General features: G+C 40.6%; 1 protein-coding gene and 1 long non-coding RNA gene across 4 annotated transcripts in view; one reads left to right on the top strand and one right to left on the bottom strand.

The window, feature by feature from the left end:
• Positions 1-19,388, top strand: part of MYH11 (myosin heavy chain 11) — a 96,577-nt gene that overhangs the window by 43,826 nt on the left and 33,363 nt on the right. For 2 of the 3 annotated variants that reach the window (XM_019512816.1, XM_019512818.1), the window contains exons 5-13: positions 3,339-3,441; positions 8,105-8,197; positions 10,606-10,669; positions 13,318-13,416; positions 14,201-14,344; positions 16,587-16,682; positions 17,037-17,155; positions 17,314-17,466; positions 18,070-18,243. In XM_019512816.1, the coding sequence (XP_019368361.1) occupies positions 3,339-3,441; positions 8,105-8,197; positions 10,606-10,669; positions 13,318-13,416; positions 14,201-14,344; positions 16,587-16,682; positions 17,037-17,155; positions 17,314-17,466; positions 18,070-18,243 (1,045 nt within the window). Of the gene's footprint in view, positions 1-3,338; positions 3,442-4,942; positions 5,715-8,104; positions 8,198-10,605; positions 10,670-13,317; positions 13,417-14,200; positions 14,345-16,586; positions 16,683-17,036; positions 17,156-17,313; positions 17,467-18,069; positions 18,244-19,388 lie in introns of those variants that run through there. The other variant, XM_019512819.1, reaches the window with a different exon arrangement.
• Positions 4,864-19,366, bottom strand: LOC109294450. Its single transcript, XR_002096522.1, has 3 exons — positions 19,264-19,366; positions 8,515-8,628; positions 4,864-4,949 (listed from the first exon to the last, which is right to left on the bottom strand). It is a non-coding gene; the product is annotated as an uncharacterized LOC109294450 (long non-coding RNA).

Raw genomic sequence — 19,388 nt, 5'->3', positions numbered from 1 at the left:
CTGTGATGATGCTGGCTTTGTTTAATGGATAGCAGTATACCAGACCTGCCTGTCTTCTTGGCGGTCTAGCAAAGATCTAACACCTCTTCCTCTATCAGGAGACTTGACTGATGTTTCTGTAAGTCTTTAAGTGATTTCTAGCTTCTGCCATCCTATCTGTTTTTCATTACATGTGAAAGCATTTGATATTTAGAAGCAGGCTTAACTTTTCATTGTCCATTTCCAAATAAAGTAAACACGTCTCACAGTGCATCTGCAGAAAAGAAGAAAACTACCAGGGTTTGTGGAGAAAAGGGTTAAGGAGAGCAAGCACAGCAAAATCTTAAGTAACTTAAGCATTGCAGTATGGTAGGATAATTACAAGCAAAATGATGCCATATATGGTAATATTCACAGGGATTTAGGAGAAAGCCAAGTGATGGGCACTGTTGCCCTGGGAGAAAGGAAATGCAATTCATGTAGTGATGAACTGCAAATAACCTTTCATAAAATGGAACAGTTCAAAGCCCCGAGTTTGTTTGAAGAAAGTTTTTATTTTTCCGAAGGAGCATAGTTGTAAGGTAGATTTATTTGAAAACTTTGTACGCAAATGTCTTCAAATTAGTGTGCTTAGTTTGGAATGCTTCCCAGGACACTTAATTTTTATCAATAAAACATGGAAATGTTTCAGCTCTGAAGCTCAAACAGGGATGAGTCTATCCTTTAACTGTCCAAACTAACCTGAGTCCAGTGAAATGAAAGCTGTTGGGCCTAATTAATTTTGTTAAACTTCTGAAAACCAGGAGAAGCAATTCTCATCATGTAGTACCTAGAAAGGAATTGTTTCTGACTTACTAAGGTTTAATCAATGTCATCCCATTTTAAAATCTTTCTCTGATTTTACTCAGATTTTTATGTCCACTTATCACTGCTCTCTTGGTAGAGACAATTAACTCCAATATTTCCTAATTAGGAAAAAGAGCAGAGCGTTAATGGATGCAGTTAAATAGTTTCAGTTTCAAAGGATCAAGCTACATTTCAGTGGGACTTTTTAATGTATTGTTCTTTTTTCCCCATCCACTTAATGCAGAGACAGAGAGGCCTGATTCTCATTTAGAAAAAGTTCCCTTTACACAGCATTGACCCAGTACGGTGAAAGGCACAAGCATAAATAACATTCACTTGGACTTCAAAGCTAAAAGAACACTGACATGAAAATTCTGGGCTAAAAGAATTTAGAAAAAGTGAGAATATTATATTGTGCTTCGTGAAGGGAGAACAAGGCGTTTAGTGTGTATCAATTCTGAAAAGTGACCTTGTTACCTTCTCATTCAAATCAATCCCTATAGTACTGAATTTGAAAGTCAGGTGGGCATAGTTTAGTGGCAGAAGGATATGTTTAATGTTTTTGATTACTAGCCCAACAGTGCTGGGAAGATGGAGCCGTGTTCTTTTCTAGCTCGTGCATCTTTAAGCCCCTTATAAAAATGAATTAAGAGTATTCCTTCATGGCACGATACAGAGGCTGAGAGACATGGGACTCTTCAGCCTGGAGAAGAGAAGGCTCAAGGGGGACTTGATGACAGCCTTTAAGTATATAAGGGATGTGAGTCAGGAATGGGGAGAACGTCGATTCACCAGGGCATCCCAAGGGAAGACAACGTCTAACAGTCACAAACTGCTGGAAGACCATTTTAGACTGGACATAAGGAAAAACTTCTTTACCGTCTGAGTCTCCAGAATCTGGAATAGACTCCCTGCAGAAGTGGTGCAAGCACCTACTCTGGATATGTTCAAGAAACGCCTGGATGCTCACCGTGCTGGATTCATCTGACTTCCCTTCCAGCCCTAACATCTATGAAATCTATGAAAATTTGTTAAATCTAGATGCCTAAAGTAGCCTTAAACAAGCTAACTCAGGCACCAGAGAGTAACAAGGCCTGAGCTAATTTACCCTGCATCTCAGCATGGCTAATTAGCCTGGGTAGAGTATCATGTGAATATAACTGTATTACTTCCATTACCCAAGCTAGCTCTGAGGGAACCAGTTTTGTAGTTTCATGTCTCTCTGTAGCACTGTGTTGTTCCAGCAGGCATAGAGTTTTGATTGTAGAGCCAAATGTGCCTCTTGTTGAACTTTTTATGCCAAGTAGACAGAGAGATGTCTTGAATATTTAGCATGCAAAATCTTTATTAGCAGGGCGTCAGAAACAGCCAAGCTCAGCTTCCAGATCCCAGGCTGGTTCCCACGTAGCCATTTTTATTGAGTCATTTGCTACAGAGCGGAACTGGGATCCCGGCTCTAGGCCAGATGGGGGTTCCCCCACACCAGGGAATCTTGTCACTCAAAAGTGATGTGCCAGGTATCCAGGTTGTAGTTGTATTGGTCTAGAGGCAAAAAGAATCAGAATTCGTGGTAGAGGTGATATCTTTTATTAGATGTTTGCAAAAAAAATTTTTATTTGCAAGTGATGTACATCAGGGGTTCCCAACCCCTGGGCCATGGTCTGGTACTGAGCTGCAAGAGTTGGCTGCCAGTCCGCAGGAGGGCTGGCTGCCAGACCAGAAGTGACCGTGGACTGGCATACTGTGGACTGGCAGCCAACCCTTTTTTATACTGAGTATAAAAATGGTTGGCGACCTTCCCACAGTATGCCAGTCACCTGCACTGCTGGTCCATGGCTTGCTGGTCTGGTGTCACTTCTGGTCCGTGGCTTGCCAGTCCTTAGCACAAAAGGGTTGGGAACCCCAATGTATAACATTCTTAATGGAGGCCAGGGTCTGGCCCAGATGGTCAAACTTTGTTTCCATTGAATTTAAGTTTCCATTGAACTGAGTTCAATGGTAATGGGGTCATGCCCACATTAACTAAAATCTGTATAAAAGTTGAGTTTGTGATTAGGTTATTTCCAGGTTGGAGTTACAGAAGTTACAACTTATTATTATTTATTGCTGATATTTTTAAATGGCTATTTCCATTTTGTAGTTAATGATATATATTTTGTTCTTAAAATACTGGCAGACTCACTCTCCCGCCCAGCCCTGCATTTATAAAATGTTCAAATGCTGCCAAAGTAAGATGAACTGTCATTTGAAAATGCAGAAACAATTGCCTTAAATGGCCCAATGTCCAGTCAAAATACAGAAGGAACAGGGCTGTAGCTGTCACATTGCATTCCTGGCAAGTTGAACTCAGGTGACATTGGGGCAAATGAGAGACTGAAGTGAAAGACCAAGTGTGATTGGGGGAGTGTGCATGCCCTTTTTTACTATCCCAAACACAGCCCATTATAGAGGGAATCTAATAGTCTTCTGTTTTTTGTCTTGTTTTGTTTTGTTTTTTCTCTTCTCTCCCCTAGAGGGGAATCTGGTGCAGGTAAAACAGAAAACACCAAAAAGGTCATTCAGTATCTGGCTGTGGTTGCTTCCTCGCATAAGGGCAAAAAGGACACCAGCATCACTGTAAGTGAACTCTTCCCTATTCAATTTTCCTTTTTAGTTGAACTTCCTTTAGCTTATTAAGGCAGCATTTAGCTGACTGTGCTTAACTGCAAGGCAGTTTAAGTGATCAAAATGTTTGCTACTTCCATGTCTTGCCAAATAGTTGACATATTAAGAGTACACAATTATGTCACAGCTCCATGTTTATGGAAAAAACTTTTGTTTGACATCCCTTTGGGCACCAAAGGAAAATGTACTTTGTTAGAAGAGAAATATTCATAGCTTTCCATATGTACATCAGCTATTTATATCCTAGCAGGAACTGCCTGAGCCCTTCAAGGAGTTAGGGTCCTTATTTTACCTTTGCCTCCCTGGCAACTAAAATGCTTGCAAAGAACTTTAAATAAAATGTTTTCCAGTTGTAACAGGAACAGGTATGTGAGCAATACTGGATGATATAAGTTAAACCTTGACCAGTTCTCTTTTACATTTATTAGAAGATTTATTTTGCTACTTAAATAATCCTTGCATCTAAATCTTTCTGAGTTTGCCGCTTTTTTCTTTCAATTTAACTCCTTTGTTAAGGGCTAAAACTTTCAAAAGCATCTAAAGGTAACATGGTTACAGTTATTTGAGTGTTTAACTCCTGCTGTTTTCAGTGGTGGGGAGGGGGTCAGATATATAAATACCTTAGAAAATCCGTCTTTGAGTAACTTAGTCCTATTTTCAACAGTAGCAAAAACACTTAAGAGCCCCATTGACCTTCTGTGAGATGGGAGACCCTTCTACACATGCAAATTAAAGCTCAATAGCAATCAGTTATAGAGTTAGTATACATTTTCAAAGTCTAACTTTATAGCTGGTTGGAGTTTTTTATGGTGTGATAGCTACTTTGCACGTCACTGGTTTTAAGGTAATTGCACAATTAACCCATTAACTGCGCAATACCTGTAACATGGTGCGGGGGAGGGCTTAGGCTCTTCAGTGCCTCTGTCCATTTAAAACATGGAGCTTAAGCTCCTAGATCACTTTGAAAATGTTACCCAGGATCTCTTTTTTTTAAAAGAAAGAGCAGTTCAAATTTATAACACAACAGGCCCGGTTCAGTAAGAGATTTTATTGCTCAAGGAATGCTGAATTGAGTTAACCCTAATAGATTGTGCAGCTAGAAAATGGGAAATGAACCATTTTCTTTTCCACAAGTCATCACTTAAAACCTAGCCTAGTTTGATAACAATTAGAAGTTGTAAAACAGTTCATGACTGTATAGCCCAGGGGTTTTCAACCTTTTTTGGTCAGGGTATCCCTGGCGACTGGTCTAGAAGTGGGGAGTCTCCCAGCAGCCAGTCGATGAGCAGGGGGGAGAGGGGGACCCCCCACGCAGCACATGGCAGCAAAACCAGAAGCGCCACCAGCAAAACCAGAAGTACTGGCGGCTTCTCTGCACCACTGCCGTGTACCCCTGGGGCCTTCCAAAGTACCTTCCACATCTCTGGGGTGCAGCGTGTCATCTCTCACCATCTTTGTACCTAGTGGAAAGTCAATGAGAACAAAGGTCTGTTATTCATGAGGTTCTGAGCACTTCTGACATCCTATGCATATAAATTCAGTGATCATGAAATGAACTGATGGTTTCAATGCTGTTTCTAATGGATAAATGGCCACATTGCCATAATGCCACTTCAGCTGGAGCTAACTGATGCATTTTCTGGAAGACTCATCAGATGCTCAAGAACAAATATGCCATGAGACTGGTCTCCCCACTAAGGTGGAACCTGCTAAATTAGACCTGAGGCAAGATGGTGCGGAGCAGGCCAAACTGGTTCCTGTCCTGTAGGCCAGTAAATGATTCCTGTCTGGGACTGCTGACCCAGCACTTAAAATCACTTAGAAATCTTTACAAATCTCTAGATGCATTAAATGCCCCATAGGAGGATTAAAAACTTACCTTAAACAATTTTCTCCTTCGTGCTTTCATTGAGAGACTAATTTGGGGCCTGATCCAGACTCTGTTCAGTGTAATGAAAGAATCCAATTGATCTGACTGAGCTTTGGTTAAATCTTGTACATTCAGCTTCTCCTAAAATGTTGTGTACATTAGCTGTGGCTGAACTCTTGGTATGTCTACAACAAATTATTGTCATTCGTTTTCTCCTGGCTTAATTTGCAAAGCGAAACTGTGTGTTGGTTGTTTTTATATAGGAAGAAACAAAAACATGTATGTGATGGAAAAAAATACTGACATTTGTTTTATATCATGTTATTCAATACAGCAAGGTCCATCTTTTTCTTACGTGAGTAACTTAGACTGTTCAATGTGTGTTTAAGGCACTGAGTGTAGATCTGCATGCTATTGTTGCACCCAAAAAAATCAGAAGTGGTTTTTGTTGGAATATATATTGTATCACATGACAAAAAGCAACAATAGCACCAAATGTTCACATGTACTGGCCCTAACTGTGTCAGGCTCCATGGTAAAGGATGAGGTCTGACACATGGAGGGTTGTCTTTCAAATATCACTGTGTTTTATATGTGTGTGATCAAATTTTTGCAGTTTGAATTAATTTTCTCACGATCCTGAAAGAGCCAATCAGCCTGAAATTTGACAATATAATTTATTAATGGAAATACTCTTTGCTTCAGGTTGAACTTTTTAGGACTGTTGTGAAATAATTGCCAAACCATCACAGTGTGTGATTGATTTGTAACTTTGGCTGCATGGTTTCCATTTGATATTGCTTACAATTCTGCATTTTCATGTAACGTGTTGAGCATTATGCATGTCTGCAAAACTTTGCATGTTCTCCAACTTACTTCTGCAATACGTAACAATACAAAAGGGCTCTATTTTGACTTCTGAGATGCCATCAGTGTGTTTCTTGAGATGCAAGGTTGTTTGAGAGATTCTACTCAGGCTTTATCTCCATTACTTGTGACTGTAGTTGGTCCTTCATTTGCCAAGCTACTGGAGATATATCTCATTCCATTTCTTTCTGTGATGGAATAAATTCAATTCAGGCATAGGTAAGTCTTGAGGTTTTGTAAAGGTCACAGGTATACACTAGCTAACAGTTAGGACTTGAAATTATATATCCGTAACTGAACAACGTAGCAAGCTTGCAGTAGGAGACTATGGGTCTTCTTCCATCTTTAGCAGCCCATGGAAGTTTCTTTTATAGTGATCAGCTACTTCAGTAGTATCCTATGCTTCTAATGGGTTTACACCCACTCTTGCAACAGTGGGGTTGTTATAATTGCAAAGTATTATCTAAAATAATTGTATGGTGAAGCCCAGTAGCAGCCTTGTTCAGAGAGCATTGTCCACACTCCACAAGTTTTTATTTTTAGGAAGTTATTTTTAACTTCAAGGTTCTTGTGTTAACTTGTTCATTTGCTAATCTCTCTTCCTCTTTCAGCTACTAGATAGGTATTTTCATAATGCAGCCTTGTTTAGACCATTAGCTACAAACTGAATATCTAATCAGCAATCCTGCCTCCCTCCACCTATCATATACATGCAGAAGAATTTAGCAGGGAGATAATGATCAGTTGACTTTTTTTTACAGTCAGGCTTCTTTACTTTCACACAAAATGTGAGATATCTAGAATGTCTGCAGTGGTGTTTAGAACAACAGTCAGTAGCTTTATACCAAGAATGGCCTTATAAATAGAGCTTTTATGGACCGCATTTTTCTGTTGTTGGCAAATGGTCACTTTCTAAATTGCTTCCCTTAAACTCAGTCCAATTCTGCCTTAATTACTTGTTCACATTGGTGTTAATAAAATCTTATTATTCTTCTACTTAGAAAGTTTTCTGCTTTTAGGGAACTGTTTATTTGATTTGAATTTTATACAAAGTTGCCTATTACTGCAGGAGAAAAAGCAAATGTTGATAGAGATTTTGAACATGAAAGTAATATAGATTTAGAATGAGAACATAGCAATTCATTAGAAGATGACATCACAGAGTTATTATTTTCAGCATTGTTTGGTCTAGGAGCAGGATTATTAAGTGCATACATGCTTTCATTGCTTGGCTTGTTTAATTATCAGTTACCATCACAGTTAACAATATAACAGTGTGTTTGTGTGTTTGCATGAGAATCCATTATTCTGTTTTGAAACAAAGTAATGCATTTCCATATTCAACCTAAATAGCCCTGCATTTAACATTATTAATAGACTCAATGAAATCTGCTTTGTAGCTTTGTGTTGCATTATATTAAAATTATTCTTGCCAAGTTTTTTCTAATTACATCATCATTTGCTATCAAAGGACCTCAGTACACTAACTTGGAAAAATATCTCAGCAGGTTCCTCTAGAGGCATCATTGTTCCTTGTAATACAGTAAAAAAAATGTAATTGTCACTGACTGGCCCTTATCATTAAGTCAAACAAGAAGTATTGATAAAAAGATGAACAGACTTTGATCTGCAGCAACCAACACTGCTGGGAAAAGGTCTTGTATATAGAACATTAGTACAATGAACTGCACCATTGTATAAACACAATGATTAACAGAGCAATGGAACCAAACCCACATTAAGTGCATTAATAAGCAATAGTATGTTTAAAAGCTTCAATCAACATTGTTTGAGATTTTTTCTCTGGGGTACACAGTTGCTGTTTTTCAGTTAAATAATTACTGAGTTCAGGGTTAACTGAATCTGAATGAATTTTAGGGTGAGCTGGAAAAACAGCTTCTACAGGCAAACCCTATTCTTGAAGCTTTTGGAAATGCCAAAACCGTGAAGAATGACAACTCCTCCAGATTTGTAAGTAACAGAAGTGCTCTCCATGTGCATGCATATGTCTGTGAGTGGTATAATACTTGTCAGTGGCATCCTGTAAAAACAAAATGTGCAGATGGTTGCAATGCTTCTACCATAAGTGTCTTTACATAAAGAGATTTCCCCATAATTACCCCCTTAAAGATATTGTTTAGTATTTCTCTCTGAATCATTAATTTGGCTTTTTAGAAGAGAACAAAACAAACTCAAACTTGGCTGTGCTGTTGTCTCCACAAGTTTTAGCAGCACATGCACATGGCCTCCCAGAGGCAACCACCAGAGCTTGTTGGTTTAATATCCACCTCCAGAACGTTTGCAAACCAAATCTGTACTTCTTTTTTCTTCACAGAAGATGATGATCTGTAGTTGAGCATGCCGGTTATGTAGCAGGAGTGGTTAGCACATGAAATTAATAACTACAGAACAGAAAAGGGTACATAATCAGAAATTTTGCACTTGACTGTATAAACTGCGATGTTGTTTTCAAAAGCTCTCAGCATTGCCTAAATCTGCTGTTGGTGATGTGACTTCAGCATGGGGCAGTTAAAGCACACTGAGCACTTTTGAAAATTGCACTTATAGAATATGTTAGTTTCAATATTAAATGTTAACAAGAAAAAATATAACTGACTTGTATAATTTTTCGACTCTGCTATAGTCTGCTATATTTGTTTAAACGTTGCAGTCTAAATCCTGACATGACCATCTTAATCCCCAGTTTTGCAAATGGGTCTGTACTGACTGACCCAATAACTTTAACATGATTGTATCCATGTACCAGGATTCACTCACATGGAGCCAATTGCAGGATTGATTCTTCCTGCATACATTCTGTATATTAATCCTCAGATCCCTTTAAATGTTGCTTTAATTAGCCCAGCCTGTAAAAGGTTCATGGACTTCCTATGTTCTGCTGCTACAGAAGAAATTTCTGATTTGTTGATACATGTCCTTTCTCTTTGCTGGCAACAAAGTTGCCTTATTAGGCAGTCCAAATTACCCATGTGTCTAGAACAGAAAGGTCTTGACTGTCCATACTTGAGGTCTTGGGATTTAATCCAACTCCCACTAAAGTCAATAGAAAGACTTTAACTAAGAAGCATAGCCTAAGACTCATTTTTAAAAGTGCCTTGTATATAAAATTATATATATATTTGCATATGTATATATACCTTTGGTTGAAACTATATGACTTAAGTTTACCCAACCTGCTTTTTTTGGTAAAATTACTATCTAATGAACATATTTTGTGCTCAGTGCTCTTCCCAGTGGAAAGACTCCCCACCAAGCCACCAATCCCAGGCTGGGCAAAAGCATTAGTCAAGCTTAGGACTGAGTCCTTTTGTCTTGCACCAAAACAAGTAATTTTTGTAGAAGCAGCAAGAGGTTGTTGCCGAGAGTGGTTCTGCCTGGGTCTTCAGCTGCACAGCATCCAATCACAAAGCTGCTTTGGTTTAAAATTGTTCATAGTTTCCATGGCAGACCAATCTAATCTCCTTGTATATGCAATATTATCACAGCTGCCAAATTAGCCAACATACCAGGGAGTAAGCCAGTGACATCCAGTGCTAAAATACAAGCTGCACAGCTTGAGGTAAAGGACCAGAACTCTGTATGTTGGGACTTTAACAAACTCTGTGGTTTGGGCACAGACACGGAGCTGTGATATGTACTCCACATCACAATATGTTTTTATTATTTCAATTGACCTGAGATAATAGGTACCAAAAGACCTTATACTGTAAGTACTTACAAGAAAACCAAATTATAAAATGATAGGGAATCCCACACTCATCCACCCTCAGGCAAAAAAACATTCTTCTCCCACACGCCTAAGACTTACAGCAGACCAGATTATTGTCAACTCAATCTGCCTCCTTTCGGTCTGCTGGGGTGGCATAGGTGCTAACAGGCTAGAGGTCATGAGTTTGAGGCCCTAGCGGAAGCACTTATGGCATGGCCCTGCCAGATGCCAACAAATCTATGATTTCTGCTAAATACCTCTTCACAAGAACACAGAAAAGGAAAGGATAAGGCCACAGATTGCGGGGGGGGGGGAAGGCAGGAAACAGGTGAAAACAGGCTGAGTCATTCAGTCTCATCACTGGTGCTGGATAAAGGAAGGTAGAAATATAAGATCTTTAGCCACATGCAAGGCTGGTGTGATAAGTGGAGTAGCTGCTGAGTATGATCCAGCAGGGAGTGATTTCTCTCTTTCAAGGTGTCCAGATGAAACCTTCAGGGGCAAATCTTTGTAGGGAGATTCTCTTAGAAGCTCACTTTCCTTCAGCCCTCTCCCAAGTGGTTTGCTGCATGACATAACATGGCTTTTAAAATATGCTAAACAACACAACAAAGAAAAAGTCCAAGCTGTGTCCTTTTCTCATTGATAGGGCAAGTTCATCCGCATTAACTTTGATGTTACTGGCTATATAGTTGGAGCAAACATAGAAACTTGTATCCTTTTCAGTGAGCTGCACTGGTAAGTAATGAGGGCAAGCGCAAGGGAGTAGTATAAACAAGCTCCGCATCATGTCTAAGAAAGGCAAATACCACTGCAGCCGGTATAAACAGAGGGAGGGAAGTGGCTCCATTTATGCTGATACCAGTTTCTCAGTTTGTCTTGCTCTCATGTTTATGTATTCTGATCAGACTCATCACGGTCTATTTTCTCCCTTATAGGACAGACTGCCTCCTTCCCCATGCAAAGCTTTGCCGTTACTAACAGCATATCCTGGCCAATCAGAGTCCCAGTCAAATAATGCACATAATACATCAGTAAGAGAGTTCTGTGGGTTAAGACTAGGGTGACCATACGTCCCAGATTGGCCAGGACAGTCAGTCCCAAATTTTGCAAGCCATCTGGTCTTCCCAGCCATTGGTGTAAATTAAAGCTAAAGTCCTGGATTTGTTTGCTGCTGCTTGCACTGCCCAGCTGGGCTCCTGCTAGGTGGAAGTGGAGGGATGGAGGGGCCTCGGCACCACTTCTGCCTGAAATGGGGGTCAGCTGAGGTGGGGCAGGGCAGGCCAGGAAAGGGGGCCGGGGCTGGGGCTTGAGCACCTGCGTGGGTGAGCCAGGATGTGTCTTGCTGCTGCAGCTTCTGCTGAGGCCTAGGCTGTGCATGGTGATGCCAGCTGACTGGTGGTGGGGTGGACAGGGGCTGCTCCTAGCCGGGTCCAGCCGTAGGCCTTCTAATTGTTCTGCCCCGCCGTCAGGACTCCTGGGAGCCACAGGGTTGGGAGGGTGCATATGTGCATGTGCGCACATGTGTATACATACAGTGTTTTTCTGATTAGCCCTGCTCCTGGGATGCATTGTGGGGAGAAGGGGGCAGTACATGCATGCATGGCTCCCATTCCAGATTTCCCTGAAATTATTATGGTCACCCTAGTTAAGACCACGCTTGGATGTGGGAGCCATACATTCACTTTTAGCTGTGCCTCAGTGTGTCCTCAGCCAGGTAGCTTCATCTCCCTGTGTCTTAGTTTCCCATATCTAGAACAGAGATAATATTTCCCAGCTTCTCAGTGCTATTTGTGAAATGTCTAGGTACCATGGTGGTGAGGCCAGGTAACAAATAGATAGATTCAAAGAAATCACAGCTTATAGTCCATTATGGAGACAATTCATACAATGCCTAGTATAGCAGGGTCCCAGTCCACAACTGAGGTGCTGATCCCCACATCCTATCCCAAAGCAAATAGTACCTGATATGATGGCTTTACTTTTTCTTCAGAGAAATTAGAGTATGCAAGCACTATTATGTCTCATACATCTATCAGGCAAGATTTCCTGTCTTGGACAGTCTTCCTTTTGTGTGTGTGTGCTGCAAAAAAAAGCTTGTCAGGGCTGCTTTGTCCTTGGTTCTCAGAGCAGCACTAGAAAGACGCAAACATTTTGTCCCTGGAAAGCACTAGATTGCACCAAACACTGGACATTTGCAAACAGTTTTTGAGGGCTGGATGCTTCAGACCTCCCACATATCTCTTCTTCATTCTCCATTTAAAATGACCCACACTGAATGCTGCGCTATATGCCAATAAGCTCAGTGTATTTTTCAGGAAAAACGTGTAAACATTTCCAGCAAAATGTAACATAACACAGGTTTGTTTGCAAAGTATGGTGGCCTTTCTCTTTCCTTATGCTTATGAGAAACTGTTTTGTTTTAAAGGAAAAACAAATGCATGGTTAGATTCTTAAGTGCTTTGCTCCTTTACTTTGCAGTATATTTAATCCAATAGATGAAGATTTATCACAGGCTCTGGAGAACGAGTTTCTCTGTCCAATATAGAATCAACAGCATTTCACAAAGCTGAAACAGTTTATTAGACACAGCTTTCTTCCCCTTGTTTCTGAGGCAAGTTATACTGAAGGACAGAGAAAATGTTGGCAGCTTGAAAAATTATGGTTTAAGAACTAAGAAACTGGTTCTGTTCCCACTGAGGCCCAGGATGCAAGATGAAGAACTTAAAAGCACTGATATGGCACCATTTTTTACAATGATATGCTTGCAGAGTGGGGAGGCATATTTATATTATTGCCAGCTCTAATTTTAGCAGGTTGGGTAATCATTTAAAGGTAATGAACAATACATTTTACTTGTATATCTAAAACGCTGGTCTAGAAACTGATACTGCTGGGCAGGTGTTAGGATGACTAGACACAGGAGTTGATGCTGAAAAAGAAAACTAGGATACGATTCTGCAATGTGTTTCACTTGAAGGAAGATATCACAGCATGACCTGACAGGTATCATATAACCTATTTACATAGACATAATTCTGCAAATAGTTAGGTCTAGCTGTAACATCTACCAACTAAATTAACAGCATTTATCATACAGTAAAAGATGTGATATGGGATTGTTGTACTAACTAAACACAGTATTACCCAATGGTAGTAATACTGTACTGTGAATGATACAACTAAGCAATAAGCATTGTGCCTGGTATTAAGTGACTGCTGAAGCAAGTGTATTTTGATGTTAGTCAGAGACAACAAATATCTTACAGGTGCTCCTAAAGGTGCTACTGCAGGGGGTTTTATGAGGATGTGCTAATTGAAATATGCTGTTCAGATTTTCTTTAACATAAATGACAAATAGATTTGCTGGAAAAGTCCCGTGCTATTCGCCAGGCTAGAGATGAGCGGACGTTTCATATCTTTTACTACTTGCTCGCGGGAGCTTCTGAACAAATGAAAAGTAAGTTTCTTGCTAATGATCTTAGTTTAAATTGGACAATCTGAGCTTAGTCGCTAATGACTCAGTTAGATAATTGATCTTAATTCCTCCATTTGTAATGTCACTCAGTCCTTGCTATGCATAACTATTTCCTTGGCTAATCTAAACAATTCCACTCATATTACATTTATAGAAAACACCTCATTTTATGTGCATCTGTTCATTACTGGTGGTTTGCAGTTCAACAGTTACCCCAGAGGGAAGCAAGGAAGGTGCAAATTCCTAGGGATAAAAAGGCTAAATAAAATTGTGGAATTTTCATCAGAAAATGCATCAAGGAGAAAAAGCTTGATGAGAGTGCAAAGTGCCTTATAGCATGTGATGTAAATGAAGCTATAAGGTTCATTCCAGCAGCTAAGAGTTGCTAAGATTAAGTAGGCTTTAGGCCTCCCACTCTTATAGGCAACTATCAGTTTACATCGTTCAAAAATTACTCCTAAACGTAGGCACATAAAACTTGAGGCATCCAAAAATCACTAGTCAGTTTTGAAAATTTAGTCTGTCATGCAAGTACAGCCAACATCTCTTAAATGAAGGGAAACCTCAGTTGGCCAGATCACTGATTTTTGTCTTTGTTGGATCAATGAAAAAGGCTTAATTGTCCAGAGAATTGAAGACTTAACCAGACTGAACACTCTGGTGAATCAAAGCTGACACCATTCACTAGCATTCTAGTTGTTGTTGGGTTTTTTTTTTTAATTTTCTTTTTTCTTACCCTTTAAATCATTTTTCTTCCAACTTTTAGGTGAATTATTGCTTGAAGGTTTCAGCAACTATACCTTTTTATCTAATGGCTATGTGCCTATTCCTTCTCAGCAAGATGATGAGATGTTCCAAGAAACCTTGGAAGCCATGACAATTATGGGTTTCACTGAAGAGGAGCAGACTGGTAAGAATTGGTAGTAAGCTGTAAATCAAGTAAATGACCTACAGCATCAATGTATAGCACCGAGAAAAATTGGCAGTAGCATAACTAGGGGTGGGAGAAAGGAGCATCTGCCCCAGGCAACAAGTTAAAAGGGGTACTGGTATCACCCACTCCCACCGAAAAGGATCAGAGTGAGGCAAACATGGCACATCTTTGAAAATCCTAGGTTTAAATTGGCAAGAGCCTGGCTTATCATTCAGTTGTAAGATGTTGAAAATTTACTATGTGCATTAGAATTTGAGCAAATAACTCTGATGTTATAGTTCTTTATAATGCACAAAATAAGTACCAATATACTGAACAGTGCAGTGTAGTAATTTAAATGTGGCTGAACTGAAATCATTTCTACAAATGTTTTCGGTCTGTTTTAGTGATTAATTACAAAGGGTTTTTTTCATCAATCTTATAAATTATGAGTCCCAGGAAAGCTGCTTGTAGAAGGAACATCACATGCATTCCAAACCCTTGCGAATTCCAGACAATCGGTACAGTTGTCAGCATGCACTAGTATTATAACAATTAGCCCTTTGAAAAGTAACACATGGCTATTAAATGAGAGACTTTTTAAGCATTCTTGCCAAAAGACTACATACATGCTCAGTACAGGTGGCTGGGTTCAGGCCAGCTCTAACAGTATTAATGACCATTTAAAGCTAATTTTAGGTGTTTTCTAGGAATGATGCCCAAGAAGAAAGTTGCAGAATGTTATGGTTTAATTCTGAAAGTAATGGGCCTGTTTTGAACAGTTAATATGTATATTTGTAGATTCAGGGCAGAGGAAAACAACTTAGAACTGATTTCAGAATATATGCCTGGCAGATGTGAATTGAATAACTCTAGCAACTCTTGCTATTCATATGAACATATTTTTGAGTGTGTGTATGTGTGTGTCTCCTGATTGTCTGAATTTTCATGCTTGAGGTGACACCTACTGGCCAGAATAATGAGGATCTTGTCACTTGACCATATCAATCAAAATGGAGTCTGTGGGTACTACGAAGTGCAGAGCATCATTAGCTTCCACTGGCTTAATTAGTAATTGAAGATGATAACCCTGTTGAGAGAGAATGTTGCATCTTGCTGGATTGGGGCATAAATTCTGGCCTCAGCCAATTCCATTCAAATTTAGGAGGGGGATTGATGTTTGTACTGCTCCTTGACATTGATGGAATTTTCTGAGTTAGCATTTTGTTTTGAACCCTAAAATATTAATCTGCTAAAGACTCAATATTCTCCTGTACAAGCATATTAACAGAATCAGCTCCCTGAAATATAACCCAGTTTATGAAGTGACAGTGTACTTTAATATATGATGTAATGCAGTGTTATGTTAATGCAGAGATCCTGAAAAGACATGCACAAGCAAAGTTAAACATGTACATAAGTTTTTCCAAGAATAGGGTCTTAAATTGCTACAAAAATATTTTACACTGAAAACAGTTTGCAAATACTTTTGATTTTAAAAGTAGGTTTAAGACTGTTACTATGGAGTAACACACTGTACATTTCTAAACTGCGCAAGATTACTATCAGAAAGGTCCACTGATAGCTGACTGATCAAATGGTTCTGGATGCTATTCCTTGTTTCTGGATGTTAAAATACATTCAAAGTCATCTACAGATGTATTAACTATTTTCATAACCAGGGGCGACGTGTAGGGAGCGCATGCAGGTGCACGTGCACCCCCTGAGCGTGGCGGTGCACCCCCTGCAAAAAGGCGCTGCCAACACTGCCAGCAGAGCCTGCGGGCAGTTGCCACTCACCACCCCGCCACCAGCACTGCTGGTGGAGTCTTCAGGCAGTCAGCAATCCCTGCTGGCTGACAACAACACTGCCAGCGGTGCCTGCGGGTGGTCACCAACCCCTGCTCGCCACCTCTGACCACCAACAGTGCTGGCAGCCTCTGCAGAAGCTCCCTGCTCACCGCTGCCATGCTCCCACTGCCACCACTGCGCTCCCGCCACCGCAGCTGTGTCCCCCCAGCTGCTGGGGGCACATACCATTCATGTTCATAACATTACTTCTCTATTTAGTTACTTGCCTTAACTGTACATTTGGTGTTTTCCCCATATTATTCTGAAAGAGAAAGTCCATGCCTTACAAAATAGCTCAGAGTCTGTTTTGGTTTTATGTCTAGTGCTTATATTGTTGGAACTATGTCCCAATCTTCTACTCCTTAAATTTTCAATATTTATCTTGCAGCTATGCTGAAAGTAGTTTCATCTGTCCTGCAATTGGGCAATATTGTTTTCAAGAAAGAGAGGAATACAGATCAAGCTTCTATGCCAGACAACACTGGTATATTTTTTCTTTGATTGTCAATAAAATGAATGTTAAGTAAATGCATTTCTTATCAATTTCATTTGTGACTTCCGCTGATCCATTAGTTATTGAGAGATTCCATGCTTTAAATCAGCCAAATTAATGTTTATCTTACCTAGTGATCTTGAGTTCAGAAATTGCAAAATAATCCGTGTGTTTCTGGTATTGTGAAGGATACCTGTGGAATCACTTTTGCACATTCATAATGGAGATATTGTAATGGAAAGGATTAATTAGTTACATACTGGTTATACTGCTAGCATTTCATATTTGTTAACCCAGCAAGAAGAAAATGCATTGTGAAATGAAATTTTGCTCTTTTCATTGTAGCTGCCCAAAAAGTATGCCACCTGATGGGTATTAATGTGACAGATTTCACGAGGGCAATCCTCACACCACGCATCAAAGTTGGACGAGATGTTGTTCAGAAAGCTCAGACCAAAGAGCAGGTATTGGTTTGTTGAATGATACTAATGTTCGTTTTTTAAAAACAGTGATGATAATTGAAAGGACAGCCCTCTCCCTGCCCCACTTATTGTTCATTCAGAAATCACCATCTGATTTTGATTGCTTCATTCATTTCATTTTCTCACCTTCCCCCTAACAGGCAGATTTTGCAGTAGAGGCTTTAGCCAAGGCAAAATATGAACGTCTTTTCCGTTGGATTCTTGCTCGTGTAAACAAAGCTCTGGATAAAACAAAAAGACAAGGAGCTTCCTTCTTGGGCATCCTTGATATTGCTGGATTTGAGATTTTTGAGGTATGCACTGTTGGACACAAGGGGAACTCTTTAACTTCATGTTCATTGTCTATTCAGTCTGTTCATTTAGTTAATTTATTTCTCTCTGTTTTTCTAAATGTCTGAGAGGTGGATCCTACACTGAGAACCAAGTGGACAAGACCCCTACAGGGTCAATGAGTCCATTGGCTTTCATCACCTCTTCTGTTGTCAGTGGAAGACTGGGATTTTAGCTAGCATGATAGATCTGTATAGGCTGGGAATACACTTAGCACTTGGCATTTGTAAGCACCTAGTTTGGGTATATAGACGTAGGAAGAGAACAGACTTCTGCTTTTTTAGTGATGAAGAACTGTATATACAGAAATGCTGACAATTACATCCAGAATTGAAAAAAAACCAAAAAACTTAATTGTTCATGGTTAACCTACTGAATAACAGGTTAACGACTTTTTTTTCCAGAGAAAGCCCAGACCAGGTTACTAGAATTTATTCTGCTGCTAACTGAATGATCATTGCTAGGAAAAGAAATAAAAGATTGCACATTCCTTTTATTGTACAAATTATCCAAATTGTACATATCTTTTTAAGGTTAGTAATTTGATCCTTTTGCCCTGTTTTCAGATCAATTCTTTTGAGCAGTTGTGCATCAACTACACTAATGAGAAACTTCAGCAGCTTTTCAATCATACAATGTTCATACTGGAGCAAGAGGAATATCAGCGTGAGGGTATTGAATGGAATTTCATTGATTTTGGCCTTGATCTGCAACCCTGCATTGAGCTGATTGAAAGACCAGTAAGTTTCCAAGTGTATAGGAGAGATCCTGTATAGACAGCTGTGATGAGGCAAACTTCCAGGCCCGAACTCAGTTTCGACCTGCCTCCTGTCTATGAGCAAACTGCCTACCTTGCTTGCCTGCCATGCCTTGTTGTAATTTAATTGAGGTGTTAATTAGGCAGGAGGGTGCCCTTTGAGCACCCATTGTTAGAGGGTGATATGTACATGCTCCGACCTCTCCTTTTACGACCTCCCGTGCCGTGCAGATAACACACTCAGTCTGGTAGTACTCTGGCTTGAGGCTGGGCCAGACTCAGTACAGAGTTAGGTCTCTGACTTACCACCCTGTTCTGGGCCACACTTACATTACCCCTCTCTCATTAGGGCCTCTTCCACTCCACCTGCTCTCAGCAGGCCTTTTCCACACCACCCATCCTGGGACTCTATCACACTGCCTTTGCTCCCGTGAGCAATGCTATAGGGCCATCAGGCTTAACTCTTCTCCCCTTGACCAGCCCTGACACAGCCTTTTGGGTCTCTCCCGTGACCCTTATCTGAGTAGTGGCTGGTCAGTTATCAAACACTGGGCCAACTTCGCCCCTAGCCCCTCACTGGGCTTCACGCTATTCTTGCCCCTTCCTTGGGGCTCCCTCTCTGCCCTCTCACTAGGGCTTTGCCCCCTCTTTGGAGTTACCACTCTGCCCTCTCGTTAAGGCTTGGGGTCCTCCACCCCTGCAGACTCAGGTGCCTTCTCACAGCACACCTGGCCCACCTCACCAGGGTCCTCCACCCCTTTAGGGCTCAGGAGCTTCAACTGGCCCCACCCCCTCCCCCCTTTGCTCACATACTACCCACCAGGGGGTGGGGACTAGAGTTATTAAGGCTCCCTGACCTGCCTTTCACTGGGGAGGTTTGCGGTCCTGGTATTTAGAGGCACTGTGCCACCACAGGCAGTCCCACCAGGCCTCTCTGCCCCACAGTTTTAGGTCATGCCCAGGACCAGGGGCCTCCAGCCATCCCCATAGCCCCTTCCCTTACCTCCAAGCTGTTCCTGGAGCAGTAACTCAACTAGGTGATGTTTCTCCCTTCCTGGCTGGCAGTAAACTGCTGCTCCAGCCTTGAGAGCTGGATATCAAAATGGCCACCCTAATCAGGCCCCTGCT

The sequence above is a fragment of the Gavialis gangeticus genome, unplaced genomic scaffold (genome assembly GCF_001723915.1).
Source record: "Gavialis gangeticus isolate Ggan-Ray unplaced genomic scaffold, GavGan_comp1, whole genome shotgun sequence".
Lineage (NCBI taxonomy): Eukaryota > Metazoa > Chordata > Crocodylia > Gavialidae > Gavialis > Gavialis gangeticus.
Note: the sequence above shows the minus strand (reverse complement) of the source record. Positions and strands in the feature narration are given on the sequence as shown.